The sequence below is a fragment of the Megascapheus bottae genome, chromosome 16, assembly GCF_031878675.1.
Source record: "Megascapheus bottae isolate mThoBot1 chromosome 16, mThoBot2.hap1, whole genome shotgun sequence".
Lineage (NCBI taxonomy): Eukaryota > Metazoa > Chordata > Mammalia > Rodentia > Geomyidae > Megascapheus > Megascapheus bottae.
The window spans coordinates 10,043,535-10,060,386 of NC_143524.1; the positions used below are offsets into that span (position 1 = coordinate 10,043,535).

Genomic DNA, 16,852 nt, shown 5'->3' on the forward strand with positions numbered 1-16,852 from the left:
TGTAACTGTTATCCCTTTGTGCATCATCTTTATAATAACAGTAAAAATACATGAAAAAAAGTTATAAGGAACATCTTGAGAATTTCAGATTGACTCAATTAGGAGAGGAAAACTTAGGTAGTGTTTATTGAAAAGCTTTTTGTGTTTTCTTTCTCCCTGCCATTATTATTTGCCTCTGGTAACATAATAACCACCACAAAAAATGTTCATGTTTTGATTTTACTGATTTCTAATGAGTTTTTTGAAAGCAGCTTTCACATCCTTGTTCCGCAAACTGTAGATCAAGGGGTTCAACATGGGGATGATAATAGTGTAGAACACTGAGGCCCACTTATCTTGGTCCAGGGAGTAGCTTGACGTTGGCCTCAGATACATGAACATGACAGTTCCGTAGAAAAGAGTGACACCGGTAAGATGAGACCCACAGGTGGAGAAAGCCTTAAGGCGACCCTCAGCGGAGCTCATTCTGATGATTGCGATGAGGATGAGGCTATAAGAGATGAGGATGATGAGGATGGTGCTGAATTCAATGAAGCCACACAGACTGAACAGTAGTATCTCGCTGACATAGGTATCTGAGCAAGAAAGGGCCAAGAGTGGTGGGATTTCACAGAAGAAATGGTTGATGATATTGGAACCACAGTAATCAAGGCTGAACGTGAGGGAAGTGTGGGCTACTAAACTCACCAGACCAGCCAGGTAAGAGCCTAGCATAAGGGCAAAGCAGACACGACTGGACATGAGATTGGTATAGTGAAGGGGTCGACAGATGGCCACAAAGCGGTCATAGGCCATGGCAGCCAGAACGTAACATTCAGCATCCACAAACCCCACAAAGAAAGCAAACTGAGTGGCACAGCTGGAAAAGGAGATGACTTTGTGTTTCCTTAGGAAATCAGCCAGCATCCTGGGAGCAATGGCTGAGGAGTAGCCCAGGTCAACAAAGGACAGGTTGCAGAGGAAAATATACATAGGAGTGTGAAGCTGAGAGTCTGTTATAATCAGGATGATCATACCAACATTCCCCACCACATTGACCAGGTAGACAATGAGGAAGACCACAAAAAAGATGATTTGTAGTTGAGGGTCTTGAGTGATGCCCGTAAAGATAAACTCAGTCACTGTTGAATGGTTTTCTTGATTCATGGCTCGTGTGTGTGTGTGTGTGTGTGTGTGTGTGTGTGTGTGTGTGTGTGTGTGTGTATTTGCTTCTGTTGGTGAGTATGATCAATTCCTTTTCACTGATAACAGTGAAGGTAAAGGTAAGCAACCCTCTGCCTGATATGTTATATGAATATCAATAAAATAAGAAGGTGGTTTTCAGGGATTTTTAGAAATCTTTATATATTAATTAGATCTGATGATTAAGCAGGTGACTCAGATGACTATACTGGAGATGATGGTTTGGTGTCTTCTGCAGGTGCCTATATGCAGTGTTGGCTGGTTTGGAATGGCAGGTGTGTGACAACAGATATTTGACCAGGTCTGGCAATAACTTGTCTCATTCATTAGTTTTGATGTCCATTTTGATGTCCATTCTGTCTCTCTAAAGCAAAGAAAATAAGAATATGAATAATACACAGACATTAATTCTTATGGCAAGAGGAATGTGAAGTGTGTGAGAAGTATGGAAAATATGAAGTATTTAGTACTGAGGGTCAGACATAGGAAAAACAGGCAGTGAAGATTATATTTAAAGAGTGAGGAATTACATGCTAGAGCTTGTTTGAGTGTTTAATTCATTATATATTACGTAATTTTGTTTATATACTTGAGTTTATTTGAGTGTTTTATATATGTACATATTATATAATTTTGTTTTTACAAAATCTTATAGGAATAATTCATCATTATTTTCATTTTATTTACAAAAGAGCAAGGACAGCCCTTAAATAGTTAGACAGGCCATAAAGCGTCTGTGAATGCTTTGACTCCACATTCTATTTTAATTTATCACTGCCTGATATGTGTGATTTGATGAAAGGTCAATCTGGGGTTGTGTCTACCTTTGTATCTCTGTTATGTCTGTCATGCATGCACACAAAGTAGTCCTTTCTCTGGTCTGAAGAAATCTTTGAGGTTAAAAAATGATGCATTGGCTGGGTGAAGAAATACCCATCTTCTCCAGAGATTTCTATTCCCTAGTCAATAGACTAGGGAGTTAAGAAGCAAGAATCCTTACCCAGGGGAAATTGAAAAGGTATTATCCAATTGAGAATTCATATAGATCAGTAATCACAAATCTATTAAAATTGTGAGGTTTGCTGATTAGATGTAAATCTATTGAGTTGCAGAATTAAGGGTAACCAGCCAAATTATAGCAAATAAAAAATAAAAACAAGTAGTATCATTTATCTAAAGCTAAAGGGAGAAGATAGGCTGTATCTGCTTTAATTCGTTAACAGGGGTAAGAGAAAAACAAAGTACTAGAATTTGTCATTTATGGAGTTGTGGACCTTTCTAGTAGGTTATTACAAATCTTACATTTAGAAAGAATAAAACGTGTCCCCTCAGATTTCAATTGTGCTATAGAATATAATTCATCAGAAGAGCAGGGTTCCAATAAAACCAAATATTGTCTAGAGCATTAGCAGTTTGCAAAGTACACATCTTTCCCTATTTTCCAGTATGTTCATATGAAAGAACACATCATTTATTTCATGTATTAGAGCAATAAAAACAAAGAACAAAAATGACAGGCTGGGAGAAATTATTTGAATTTTTTTCTATTGAAAAAATCTTTCTGTCTTTTTCTTTTTTCTCTCTCACTTATCTATAGAAACTTTCACATTCAGTAGGAAAATCCACAATCCAGGAAGAATAGTTCAGAGTATTTTCCAAAGATGATATTAAAATATCAGGTAAATAAAAAAAAACAAGCACTCAATATTCATAATGGGAGAAAGTAAATCCACAATGAAACACACACACACAATGACTGATATATATTTTTGAGCTTCTCAAAATATAATTTAAAACTATTTTGTGATCACATGATTGTCTCAATAGATGTAGAAAGGCATTTGACAAGATCCAACACCCCTTTATGTTAAAAGCTCTGGAGAAACTAGGAATCCATGGAACATTCCTCAGTATAATAAGGGCTGTGTATGACAAACCCACAGCTAGTATTATCTTAATGGCAAAAAGCTAAAGACATTCCCTTTAAAATCAGGAACGAGACAAGGATGCCCACTCTCTCCACTCCTCTTTAACATAGTATTAGAATTCCTAGCCAGAGCAATAAGGCAAGAAGCAAGCATAAAGGGGATCCAAATAGGGAAAGAGGAAGTAAAGCTTTCCCTCTTTGCAGATGACATGATTCTGTATTTAAAGAATCCTATAGGGCCGGGAGTTTGGCCTAGTGGTAAAGTGCTTGCCTAGCATGCACGAAGACCCGGGTGCAATTCCTTGGTACCACATACATAGAGAAAGGCCAGAAGTGGTGCTGAGGGTCAAGTGGTAGAGCTCTAACCTTGAGAAAAGTCCAAGGACAGTGCTCAAGCCCTGAGCTCAAGCCCAGGACTGGCAAAAAAAAAAAAAAGAATCCTATAGAGTCCACTCCCAAGCTCCATGAGCTGATTCAAAACTTTGGAAGGGTAGCAGGGTATAAAATTAACCCTCAAAAATCAACTGCCTTCCTCTATGCCAACAGTGAGAGGAATGAGGCAACAATCAGGAAAGCAACTCCTTTTGCAATAGCCTCAAAGAAAATCAAGTACCTAGGAATTATGTTAACTAAGAATGTATAGGACCTTTTTGATGAAAACTTTAAAACCCTGAAAAAGGAAATTAAAGCAGAATTGAGGAAATGGAAAAACCTCCCATGCTCCTGGATTGGAAGAATCAACATCGTGAAAATGACAATCTTGCCAAGGGCTATCTACAAATTCAATGCAATACCCATCAATATCCCAATGTCCTTCTTTAAAGAAATAGAAGGGCCAGGAGTTTGGCCTAGTGGGTAAAGTGCTTGCCTAGCATGCACGAAGACCCGGGTTCGATTCCTTGGTACCACATACATAGACAAAAGCCGGAAATGGTGCTGAGGCTCAAGTGGTAGAGTGCTAGCCTTGAGAAAGTCCAAGGACAGGGCTCAGGCCCTGAGCTCAAGCCCAGGACTGGCAAAAAAAAATAGAAAAGGCAATCCCAAATTTCATATGGAATAATAAAAGACCCTGTATAGCAAAAACACTGCTTAGCAGAAAGAACAGTGCAGGAGGAATTTGAATACCAAACTTTAGACTCTATTACAGAGCTATAATTATCAAAACAGCTTGGTACTGGCACAAGAACAGGCCTGAAGACCAATGGATTAGAACTGAGGACCCAGATATTAAACCACAGAGTTATGGGCATCTAATCTTTGACAAGGGAGCCCAAAAAATAGAATGGAAGAAAGACAGCCTCTTCAACAAGTGGTGCTGGCAGAACTGGTTAAGCACCTGCAGATAACTAAAGTTGGATCCTTCTTTGTCACCCTGCACTAGAATTAACTCCAAATGGATCAAAGACCTGGAGGTAAAAGCTGACACTCTGAAAACTTTACAAGAAGGAATAGGAGATACACTAGACCTCCTTGGCACAGGTCGAAACTTTCTTAATAAGGACCAAGAATCACAACAAATCAGAGAAAGGCTGGATAAGTGGGACTGCATTAAACTGCAGAGCTTTTGTATGGCAAAGGACATAGCTAGTAAATTAATTAGGAAGCACACAGAGTGGGAGAAGATCTTCACCAACTATACAACAGACAAAGGCCTCATATCTAAAATATATCAACAACTCAAAAAATTGAATCACTCCAAACTAATCTCCAAAGTAACAACCATCCCATTAAAAGATGGGCCAAAGACTTAAAGAGAATCTTCTTTGAAGAAGAAACAAAAATGGCCTATAGACACATGAAGAAATGCTCAACATCTCTGGCCATAAAAGAAATGCAAATCAAAACAACTCTAAGATTCCACCTCACTCCAGTTAAAATGGCCAGGATCAAGAAAATGAATAACAACAGATGCTGGAGGGGATGTGGCCAGGCTGGGATCACTACTACACTGTTGGTGGGAGTGCCAACTTGGTCATCCACTATGGAAAGCAGTATGGCAGTTCCTCAAAAGACTAAACATAGAAATCCCCTATGACCCAGCAATTCCACTACTAGGCATTTACCCAATCATCCAGAAACAAGGACATACTAAATCCACCAGCAAAACAATGTTCATTGCAGCACTATTTACCATAGCAAAGATATGGAACCAACCTAGATGTCCCTCAGTTGATGAGTGGATCAACAAGATGTGGTATTTGTACACAATGGAATTCTGTGCTGCTGTCAGAAAGAATGACATTGCCCCATTTGTTAGGAAATGGAAAGACTTAGAAAAAAATCATATTAAGTGAAGTAAGCCAGACTCAAAGCAACTTAGGTTCAATGATTTCCCTCATTTGTCATAATCAGTAGAAACCTTGGGCTCTCCTAGCAGAGGTTTGCAATGGAGCAAAACCTAGATACATAAGGCCATATAGTATGATGCTAATTGAAAGGACCTCTAGGGTATAGAAACAAAAGCCATACAATGAGTGATTGTTGTCCTTAATGTACTATGTTATCTCTCATCTCTTATGCTGTCCCTTGGTTATCTCATATTGTTACAGTATCTCACTTTGTTATCTGATATATTGGATATATTTTTATTTGGTTATTTGAAATTGGATAGGAAAGGGGGGAAAACAAGATGATGGGTGGGGGTGGGGGGAGGGAAATGGGGACCAAGACAGGTGGAAGGGTATCAATGTATGTGAATTAATGCACCTTCTATCTGGCGAATATAATGTAACCCTTCTTTAATTACAGTAAAAACTATATCGGAAAAAAGTATTTTGTACCAGTAGAATATATTAATTTTACAAATGCTTTCAATATAGAAGAGACAATCTGATTTTAAAGACAATACTCTATAAGGTTGTCTATACAGAAAATAACAAACTTTCACAGGATACCAAGAGCTGGACAGATACTTCAGAAAATCTGGTTCAAAGCTCTGTTTAAAAGCAGACTGACAGGTGCTGTCAACGAAACGTAGGACTTTCCAGTTTTATCATTGTTTGCAGCAACATACAACATGGCACCACCCTTGAAAGCATTGACATTTCCTTGTCCAATCAAACATATGTACATGAATTTAATCATTTATCCGTATAAAACAGCTGGGAGGGCCGGGAGTTTGGCCTAGTGGTTAAAGTGCTTGCCTAGCATGCATGAAGACCCGGGTTCATTCCTCGGCGCCACATACATAGAAAAAAGCCAGAAATGGTACTGAATCTCAAGTGGTGGAGCTCCAGCCTTGAGAAAGTCCAAGGGCAGTGTTCAGGCCCTGAGCTCAAGCCCAAGACTGGCAAAATAAATAAATAAATAAATAAATAAATAAATAAATAAATAAATAAATAAATAAATAAATAAATCAGCTGGGAAAACACAAATCTCCATCTATAGGTGACAGGACAAATACATTGTAGTATATCTGTAAAAGAGAATACTACTCAGCAATTATTATAGATGCAAATTTTATGACAGAAAAATCTTGAAATAATTTTAAAAAAGAAGAGTTCCAAAATGGTAATTCCTTGTGATTCCATTTATAAAAATGTAAAAAATGCAAGTAAATAGTTAATAACAGAAAATACATTGATGATTGCTTTGTAGAGGTGTGGATGAAGCATCCTGAGAACACAGGAAAGAGTATCAAGAAGTTTGAGAAAAATTTTTGGTGTGAGGAATTATGTTACAGTCATGTTTACTTACAAGGATTGATTCATGCATATAATATAGTAAAATGTAAAAATTCTTTAAATATGTTATTTTCATAGCTACATAATTTATACTTGTACATAATTACCTAAAAGAACACTCTTTGCTTGTTTTTGAGCTCAGTTCACCTTGCTACATGAGACTACATAAGAATATAACAGCAAGTATCAGGACTCTATCCACAATTGTGAAATTGTGTATGGGCTATTCAATTTATTTTACTCAATTGAAAAAGAGAAATAGAAGATTATTTTTCCTTTCTTACAGATATAATGTGTTGTACAATAAGCCAGTGTATGAGAAGGTGATTGATTTTTCATGAGTCCTAAAGCACACTATTCTTTTATTTATTTTTTATTTTTTTCATAGCAGAGAAAAAAAAAAACACTGACTAGTTGTTCCTACTGATTTTCTACACCCTATTTATCTCCTTAAAATTTGGATTTGTATTCATAAATTTGGTTTAAGAACAACATCATTAAAAAAGTTCTGCAAAATTTAGTTAGGCAACATAAAATTTTGAATTCAATGATTGCTTTCTGATTAGTACTTAATGCATTCAGTCATTGTGTATAAATCTTATTTTTTAAATATTTTTTATTGTAATTAATAAAAGGGTTACATGATATTTGCCAGACAGAAGGTGCATTACTTCACATACATTGATACCCTTTCACATGTCTTGGTCCCCATTACCCATCCCCCCACCCCCCCATCTTGGTTTTCCCCCCTTCCCTATCCAATTTCAAATAACCAAACACAAATATATCCAATATATCAGATAACAAAGTGAGATACTGTAACAATATGAGATAACCAAGGGACAGCAAAAGAGATGAGAGATAATATAGTACATTAAGGACAACAATCATTCATTATATGGCTTTTGTTTCAATATCCTAGAGGTCCTTTCAATTAGCATCATACTATATGGCCTTATGTATCAAGATTTGGCTCTATTGCAAACCTCTGCTATGAGAGCCCAAGGTTTCTACTGATTATGACAAATGAGGGAAACCGTTCCTTTGAGTCTGGCTTACTTCACTTAATATGATTTTTTCTAAGTCTTTCCATTTCCTAACAAATGGGGCAATGCCATTCTTTCTGACAGCAGCATAGAATTCCATTGTGTACAAATACCACATCTTGTTGATCCACTCATCAACTGAGGGACATCTAGGTTGGTTCCATATCTTTGCTATGATAAATAATGCTGCAATGAACATTGTTGCGCTAGTGTTTTTAATTAAGAAGATGACTTATTGCTCATAACTCATAAAAAGGTAGAATGCTTATTGCATAGAATAATGTGTACACAAGATCATAGATTTAAAGAGGTATGCTTCTTCTCTGAAATGATATAACAACTAGATTCAATGCTATCCTTGAATCAAGGATATTCAAGGCTTGACTAAGCCAAAACACAAGAAAAATATTATTTTCAATCTCCCAGTAGTTCAGGTACAGCCTGTCTAACTCAAGAAAATGGTACATAAAATAAGTTTATTTCACAAATAATTTAGCAAAGGCCTAGCAAAGATATTATCTTATGGAAGTAAAGAAAGTACAAAGATATTTTAGGTTTCTGTACATCACCAGAAATTGATGCTTATAGAAAAAAAGTGCTGGAGTAATGTATCCATTTCCGCATCTCCAATATGGGAGAACCTAGCCATTCTCCTTGTGAATTGTTGGTTTTGAAGCATTTTCTTTTATCTGTGAGTTGGATGGGATGGAGAAGGCAAACTCTACAAACCCCTTCAATTCAAGAATTTTGTTAATTCTGATTTCTGATGACTAAAAATCAGAAAGTTACATCTTTTCCCCCTTTTGTCCCAAAAGCAATTTGATTACTTTTTAAAATTTTACCTGCTGGTGACTGGCTGATTGGTTCACCCTATATGAGTAGGACTGTGGAAATGGTCCAGGTGGTTGTTTCAGAGCTACTGCTCAGGCCACCCCTGTTCCTGTATACAGGAGCCATTTAAATGTCAGAGTCACAGATAATTTCCCAGAAGACATATGATGAAAGTATTTTCAGCATTGACTGGAGAATCAAAGATTTGCTGAGCTGTCATTCCCCAAAGGATTTGCTCTTCCTTCAATCTTAATGATTAAGGAAGGAAGAATAGGGATTTAAGATACTCATGATGATTCAATCTGCCATAGACAACACCTGGCCATTTTATTCTTGTTTAATCATATGCTATACACTAAAATTTGGGAAGTAACTGAGAGGTCCAATAGATTATATCTATAGACTTTTTGAAAAGGGCTGGAAGGTATTTGGGATATAAAAACTACAATAATATAAAATATATCAAATATAAAACTATAACAATAAAATTAAAACAAAGTGAAGAAATGATTAAAAGACTCAAAATGTCTAAAAACAGTCATAGTTTAAGATTTAACTATTTGTTATTTGAATTGCAATTGTTGGTTGGCAATACAGCTTTAAGTTTGTGGTCTAGCAATTAATACAAATTGTATTATTTGGCAAATATCATGTAACCCTTCTATTAATTACAATAAAAAATATATGAAAAAAATAAATAAAGTGAAGTTTCAGAAAAAAAATTCTTATGAAATTTACTCATCCTGAAAATATGCCTTCATGTTTCTCAAAGGTCCTATATTGTAAAACTTGGCTTAAGCAAATCACCTTTACCTGCATTGTACCTAATGTAGAATGTTGGCTGGTAAAGATCAAAAGATTAAAATCTCTTCATGAAGCCCCCCCCAAAAAAACCAAATTGTATTATTTAAACAATGCAAAGAGATAATTAATTAGTGTATACCATCATAAAACACTGATTTTGGCACTGTGGCACAAATTAATAGAGTTGTAGCCTTGAGCAAAATGAACTTAGGGGCAGTGTCATGGCCCTGAGTTCAAAGCCCAGGACCAAGCAAACAGACAAAAAAAAGCCCCATTTGATTATCTGTGTTTAATGTGTTTCAGACCTGGTGTCCTCTGTATGGAAGATAAAATTAAACAGTGGAGCATTATAGCAGTGTTAATCTGGACTGCCTAAAGTGATAACAATTTCTTGCTCTTGATGATGGGGGGAATGTCATATGATGAAGCTATCTCTTACTTATTGATTATTTGTATTACGAGATATAACAATGTTCTTTCATTCAGTTTGCTGGTTCAAGAGTCACCAATGAAGTAGGCCTTAGGGAGAAGCGGTGGAATAGTGAAAGGCACATAATCACTGATCAAGAGAGCCAGAATTTCAAGTCTGAAGTTTCCTGTTGTCCCAACGTCCTTCACTATCATCTATTTCATTCCCCTACAATTATCCAGGTTGCCTAACCTCTTACTCACAGGCAGAAATTGTGTGTAGAAAGTGTGGCCATCTGTTGTTATTAGTTTTCTTGATCCTGGCCATTTTAACTGGAGTGAGTTGTTTTGATTTGCATTTCTTTTATGGCCAGAGATGTTGAGCATTTCTTCATGTGTCTATAGGCCATTTTTGTTTCTTCTTCAGAGAAGATTCTCTTTAAGTCTTTGGCCCATCTTTTAATGGAATGGTTGTTACTTTGGAGATTAGTTTTGGAGTGATTCAATTTTTTGAGCTGTTGATATATTTTAGATATGAGGCCTTTGTCTGTTGTATGGTTGGTGAAGATCTTCTCCCATTCTGTGGGCTTCCTGATTAATTTACTAGCTATGTCCTTTGCCATACAAAAGCTCTGCAGTTTAATTCAGTCCCACTTATCCAGCCTTTCTCTGATTTGTTGTGATTCTTGGTCCTTATTAAGAAAGTTTCGACCTGTGCCAAGGAGGCCTAGTGTATCTCCTATTCCTTCTTGTAAAGTTTTCAGTGGGTTCAGTTTTACCTCCAGGTGTTTGATCCATTTGCAGTTAATTTTAGTGCAGGGTGACAAAGAAGGATCCAACTTTAGTTTTCTGCAGGTGCTTAACCAGTTCTGCCAGCATCACTTGTTGAAGACGCTGTCTTTCTTCCATTCCATTTTTTTGGCTCCCTTGTCAAAGATTAGGTGGCCATACGTCTGTGGTTTAATATCTGGGTCCTCAGTTCTATTCCATTGGTCTTCAGGCCTGTTCTTGTGCCAGTACCAAGCTGTTTTGATAATTATAGCTCTGTAATAGAGTCTAAAGTTTGGTATTCAAATTCCTCCTGCACTGTTCTTTCTGCTAAGAATGCTGGAGGGGATGTGGCCAGAGGGATCACTACTATACTGTTGGTGGGAGTGCAAACTCATTCAACCACTATGGATAGCAAAATACTAAACATAGAGCTCCCCTATGACCCAGCAATTCCACTACTAGGCATTTATCCAATTGTCCAGAAACAAGGACTTCTATATCCACTAGCACAACAATGTTCATTGCAGCACTATTTACCATAGCAAAGATATGGAACCAACCCAGATGTCCCTCAGTTGATGAGTGGATTAACAAGATGTGGTATTTGTACACAATTGAATTCTATGCTGCTGTCAGAAAGAATGACATTGCCCCATTTGTTAGGAAATGGAAAGACTTAGAAAAGATCATATTAAGTGAAGTAAGCCAGACTCAAAGAACATAGGCTCAATGTTTTCCCTCATTTGTCATAATCAGTAGAAACCTTGGGCTCTCATAGCAGAGATTTGCAATGGAGCAAAACCTAGATACATAAGGCCATACAGTATGACACTAAATGAAAGGACCTCTAGAATATAGATACAAAAGCCATACAATGAGTGATGTCCTTAATGTACTATGTTATCTCTCATCTCTTTTGCTGTCCCTTTGTTATCTTATATTGTTACAGTTATTGTTACTTCATTATCTGATATATTGGATATATTTGTATTTGGTTATTTGAAATTAGATAGGGAAGGGGGGAAAAGAAGATGAGGGGTGGGCGTGCGGGGGAGGGAAATGGGGACCAAGACTTGAGAAAGGGTACCAATGTATGTGAATTAATGCACCTTCTATCTGGCGAACATAATGTAACCCTTCTATTAATTACAATAAAAAATATGAAAAAAAGAAAGTTTGAGGGCCAGGAATTTGGCCTAGTGGTTAAAGTGCTTGCCTAGCATGCATGAAGACCCGGGTTCGATTCCTCGGTACCACATACATAGATAAGAGTCAGAAGTGGTTCTGAGGCTCAAGAGGTAGAGCTCTAGCCTTGAGAAAGTCCAAGGACAGTGCTCAGGCCCTGAGCTCAAGCCCAGGACTGGCAAAAAAAAAAAAAAGAAAGTTTGGCCAGAGGGAGAGCTAGCTTGATATTCTGTAGAATCTCTTAACATATTTCCCAAATGGATGTAATCCCAGTTCTCAGAGGAGACAGGAGAAAGGTGATTAGGGATGCTTTTTAATTTGGAATTCAAACTTCATTCTGCACTGGCTCAGATATCCCAAGTGTAAAGCAAAAAATCTTAACAACAACAACAACAAAACCACAAATGAGACTTGTGATTTTCTTAGTGTGAGCAGAGAAGGCAAGTGGATTACATTAAGGTGACAAGAGGGATAGTCCCCAGAGAACAAAGGACAAGAAGTATGCCTTACTTAAAGTAGGTCAGGATGCTTATTGTAGTTTGTTCTGAATACTGCAATAGGGAATAACTGAACCACAGAGACTGAGATAGACCCTTTACTCTAAAAGGTATTTTATCTTGATATCATACATGGGGGTATTTAATCCTCATGGAAAGTGAAATGAAGTCACACTCATTTCTATTGAGTGGAGAGTGAAGCTTCAGTTTTCCTGACTCCATAACGATGCCTGCTCCCCCTAAAGAAAATTAGAGAATGTGTGTCTTTTAACAGGAAGAACCTGTATGGTTTTTGTTATTATTTCTTGCTGTTTCTGTAAATTTAGAGATAGAACAGGAGCAGTCAAAAGCATTGCATAGATGTCTTGAAGTTATAGAAGCTAAGGGAAAGGTTTAAAGAATTTCTTGCTAAAATGAAGAAAACCTACAATTCTGTTACTTTCTTTACTTGCCCATTGGCCTAAATTTACATAAGCACCTGAAGTCTTAATAAAACATAATAAATAAATAATACATTTATTTTATTACTGCGATTTGTAAATCATAAGAATTGTAAGCAACTCCAAATAAGATGGTTTATAGGGCCTTTTTGATCACCAGCAACATCTCAGGAAATACTATTTTCAGAAATACTTAGAAATGTATAGTATAGATCAATATTCTATTGAATATTGAAGTATGACTGCCAAATCTCAACAACATGAGAAAAATAGAGGATAAATTTCTCAAAATAGAGAAAATTGGAGAAAAGTCAAGACTACATAGAAAGGCAGAGTATAGAGATGGAGAGAGGCTATATAACAGATGTCATGTGATATAGACCATATAAATAGTTTGCTCATAATGCTTATTAATAAATGAGCATTCTAGGAAAGACAAATTTCAGCAACTCTAATAATTCTTCACCAGAAGTATTATTAATACGCTTAGAAGTGCATTCTTTGTGTTATTTATATTAATGTTCAAATCTATTATTGTTAATAGAAACAATATAAATTATGACAAATATTAAGAAAACAAGAACATCACTGACTGGTGTGGTTCTTGGTAAGTTAATTATTTGTAATGTACTCAAAGGACATGGTAACAGTATCTATCCCTATAGGATTTCTGAAAACAATACAAACAGGAGAAGACAGTGTTTATAGATTAAAGGAAATCATCAAAAAGAAAGTTTTAGAACGTTGGATAACTTGCTTTTCAAATTCATCACTGATTTCTTTCTGTGTTTAGCACACCGAAGGCATTTTATTCTTTTTACTATTTTTTTTGCGAGATTTGTACTCAATGAAATTGCGCTTGAGAAAGAGGAGAAAGATCTATTTTTTTTTCTGCAGTTCTCGTGATAGTTCTGTTTCTTTTTTGGTATTGTTCAGGTAATATGCAGAGGGTTACAGCTTTATATCAAATAATGAGAACATTTACTTTGAACGGTGTCAGTTCTTCCTTAGTTTTCTTCCAGTTTTTCTGTCCTGACCTCCCTCTCCCACAAGTTGCATAGTTCATTTTTGACACAGTGTATAGTATCAGTGCTGCATTTGTTTACTTTTTGTTATTGTTTTTACTTTATTAATATTTTTGGTTTCTGTACATTTTGCTTGTATATAAGTTGATCTCTTTTGGGGAGGGGCAGGGGAAGCACAGAAATGCTGTTCTTAAAGTTCACACATTAAGACCACTCCAGAGAAAAGGAGCTTGTCTTGTGTGTATTGTGTATGTGGTGTGTGTGTGTGTGTGTGTGTGTGTGTGTGTGTGTGTGTGTGTATTTTACCCACTCACACATCAATTTTTGGCCATTGATTTTGATTCCATATTTTGCTTAGTTTAATCAGTGCTGCTATAAAACAGGCTTTTGTAAGTATCTTCAATATATGTTGACTTGGATTCCTCTGTGTCCATGGATATACTGGATCATATGGATCTATCTTTAGTTTTTAAGGAACTCCCATACCAATTTCCATAGTGGCTATATTTAGTTAAATTCTAACCAACAGCATAAAGGGACCTTTTTACTCATATCTTTGATGTTTGTTCCCTTAATGGAACTGACTGGATTGAGATGGAATTTCAATGCCTATAAACTTTTATTTCTTTTATTGAATATTTCCCATTATCTTTACTATGTGTTTGTACTTCTTCCTTTGAAAGCTGTTCAATTAATTTGCCCATGTACTAACTGGATTTCTAGTGTTTTGGCACATATTTATAATTTACAATGTTCAAATCAGATGAAGCATACCTATCTCTGCACACATTTTATCTTTTATGATGTAGACATTCAAGATCCTTTCTTGAAGGTTTTGGAGTGAAACATATTTGGGGGGTAGTTATTATAACCAAACTACTATGTAAGAGTTTCTGTTTTGATCATGTGAATCTGAATATTAATGGGCTTTCCAGTACCATGGATATTACTCCCATTCATTAGCAGTTATAATTATTCATCTTTTAGTCTAGATTCTTTAATTCTTGAAGTTAATTTTCATTGAAGATGATGATTTAGGGAAATTTAGCATGACATTTGGACCCTTTTGGCTCCATGGTTGACAATTTTCTTTTGTCCCTGTACCACAACATTTTTAAAGTGCTTCACACTTGAGTTTTAACTATTTCTCTTGTTCATGTCTGGAATTTTTTTTGGTAGCTCTCAGTACTTTAAAGTATCCCATTAATTGAGAAAAGGTATACTCAGTGGTTAAAAATAGTCATCTTCACCCAAAAATACACAGTGAATAAATTTGTTAATTAAAATATGCATCATAAGCTGGGCACCAGTGGCTCATGCCTATAATCTTAGCTACTCAGGAAGGTGAGATCTAAGGATCATAATTTGAAGGGAGCCCAAGTAGAAAAGTCCCAATGAGACTTTTATCTCCAATTAGCCACTCAAAAACCCTTATTAGAGCTGTGATGCATATTGAGAGTGTTAGTCTTGAGCACAAAAGTCTGGAGATATTGCCCAGCCCTGATTCAATTCTACAGCCAATAAAAATCACATACCAAAGAGCCTTATCATAAATAATGAACCCCGTTCATTAGACAACAAATTCAACCCATTTTTCCACTGTACTATTTACCTGTCATGTATATGTGTTAGTAAGATACTTCAACATACCTCCCTGTATTAAATTCACCAAATGCACTGGTATATGGGTTCTTTTGCTGCAGCTCAAATGACCAGATACATGCAAGAGTTCCAGGGCAGAAATCAAACAGAAGTGGTGGAATTTATCCTATTAGGACTCTCAGACAATCCAGATCTTCAAGGAGTCCTGTTTGCCTTATTTCTGTCCATATATCTGGCCACTATGGTGGGTAATTTGGGAATGATTGCTCTGATTAAGATTGATCGCTGTCTCCACACCCCCATGTACTTCTTTCTCAGCAGCCTTTCCTTTGTGGATGCCTCTTACTCCTCTTCTGTCACTCCTAAGATGCTGGTGAATCTCCTGGCTGACAGGAAGTCCATTTCATTCAATGGGTGTGCTGCCCAGTTCTTCTTCTTTGGCTCCTTCCTAGGAACCGAGTGCTTCCTGTTGGCCATGATGGCATACGATCGCTATGCAGCCATTTGGAATCCCCTCCTGTATCCTGTTCTCATGTCCGGGAGAATCTGTTTGATGTTAGTCGCCACTTCCTTCTTAGCAGGGTTTGGAAATGCCGCCATCCACACAGGGATGACATTCAGGCTGTCATTCTGTGGCTCTAACAGGATCAATCATTTCTACTGTGACACCCCACCCTTGCTCAAACTCTCTTGCTCTGACACACACCTCAATGGCATTGTGATCATGGTTTCCTCCAGCTTGAATGTCATCAGCTGTGTTACGATTGTTCTTGTTTCCTACCTGTGCATCCTCATTGCCATCCTGAAGATGCCTTCGGTAGAAGGAAGACACAAAGCCTTCTCCACCTGTGCCTCCCACCTCTTGGCTGTCACCATCTTCTTTGGGACCATTCTCTTCATGTACTTGCGGCCTACATCTAGCTATTCAATGGAGCAGGACAAGGTTGTCTCTGTGTTTTATACCGTAGTTATCCCCATGCTGAATCCTCTCATTTATAGCTTGAAAAATAAAGATGTGAAAGAAGCCCTGAGGAAGGTCTTCCTGAAACCTGTTCTATAAGGCCACATTACTCAATGTTTTGCTCTGGGGAGAAAAATATATGTCCATTTAGTTGTATCATCTGATGACTTGATTTCTTTCTCCATGTTAAATGATTAAGTTTTACAGTGTTTTTTTTTTTTTTTTTTTTTTTTTTTACCAGTCCTGGGCCTTGAACTCAGAGCCTAAGCACTGTTCTTGTGTTTCCTCAAGGCTAGGGCTCTATCACTTGAACCACAGCACCACTTCCAGTTTTTTTTCTATGTATGTGGTACAGAGGAATCAAACCCTAATCTTCATGCATATTAGGCAAGCACTCTACCATTAGGCCAGACTCGCAGATCTACAGCGTCTTTTTTTTTATTGATTCTTATTTGAATGGAAATAAATATTATAACAATATTTCAGTTGG

General features: G+C 36.8%; 3 protein-coding genes across 3 annotated transcripts in view; 1 reads left to right on the forward strand and 2 right to left on the reverse strand.

Annotated features, from left to right (window-relative positions):
• Positions 1 to 16,053, reverse strand: part of LOC150052659 (olfactory receptor 9G19-like) — a 32,387-nt gene extending 16,334 nt beyond the window's left edge. The window contains exon 1 of the mRNA XM_090348755.1: positions 15,469 to 16,053. The gene's annotated coding sequence lies outside the window, so the exon portion shown is untranslated. The remainder of the gene's footprint in view (positions 1 to 15,468) is intronic.
• Positions 220 to 1,146, reverse strand: LOC150052661 (olfactory receptor 5AR1). The gene has a single exon (XM_090348753.1). The coding sequence runs from the start codon at positions 1,144 to 1,146 to the stop codon at positions 220 to 222; it is 927 nt and encodes a 308-aa protein (XP_090204879.1).
• LOC150052662 (olfactory receptor 5AP2) lies at positions 15,508 to 16,461 on the forward strand. Its single transcript, XM_090348754.1, has one exon. It carries the CDS (start codon positions 15,508 to 15,510, stop codon positions 16,459 to 16,461), a length of 954 nt encoding a protein of 317 aa, XP_090204880.1.
• Positions 16,462 to 16,852: the final 391 nt, after the last annotated feature.

Excerpts from the sequence above, each read along its gene's own strand:
- LOC150052661 (XM_090348753.1), bottom strand. The coding sequence starts at position 1,146 with ATGAATCAAGAAAACCATTCAACAGTGACTGAGTTTATCTTTACGGGC.
- LOC150052662 (XM_090348754.1), top strand. The coding sequence starts at position 15,508 with ATGACCAGATACATGCAAGAGTTCCAGGGCAGAAATCAAACAGAAGTG.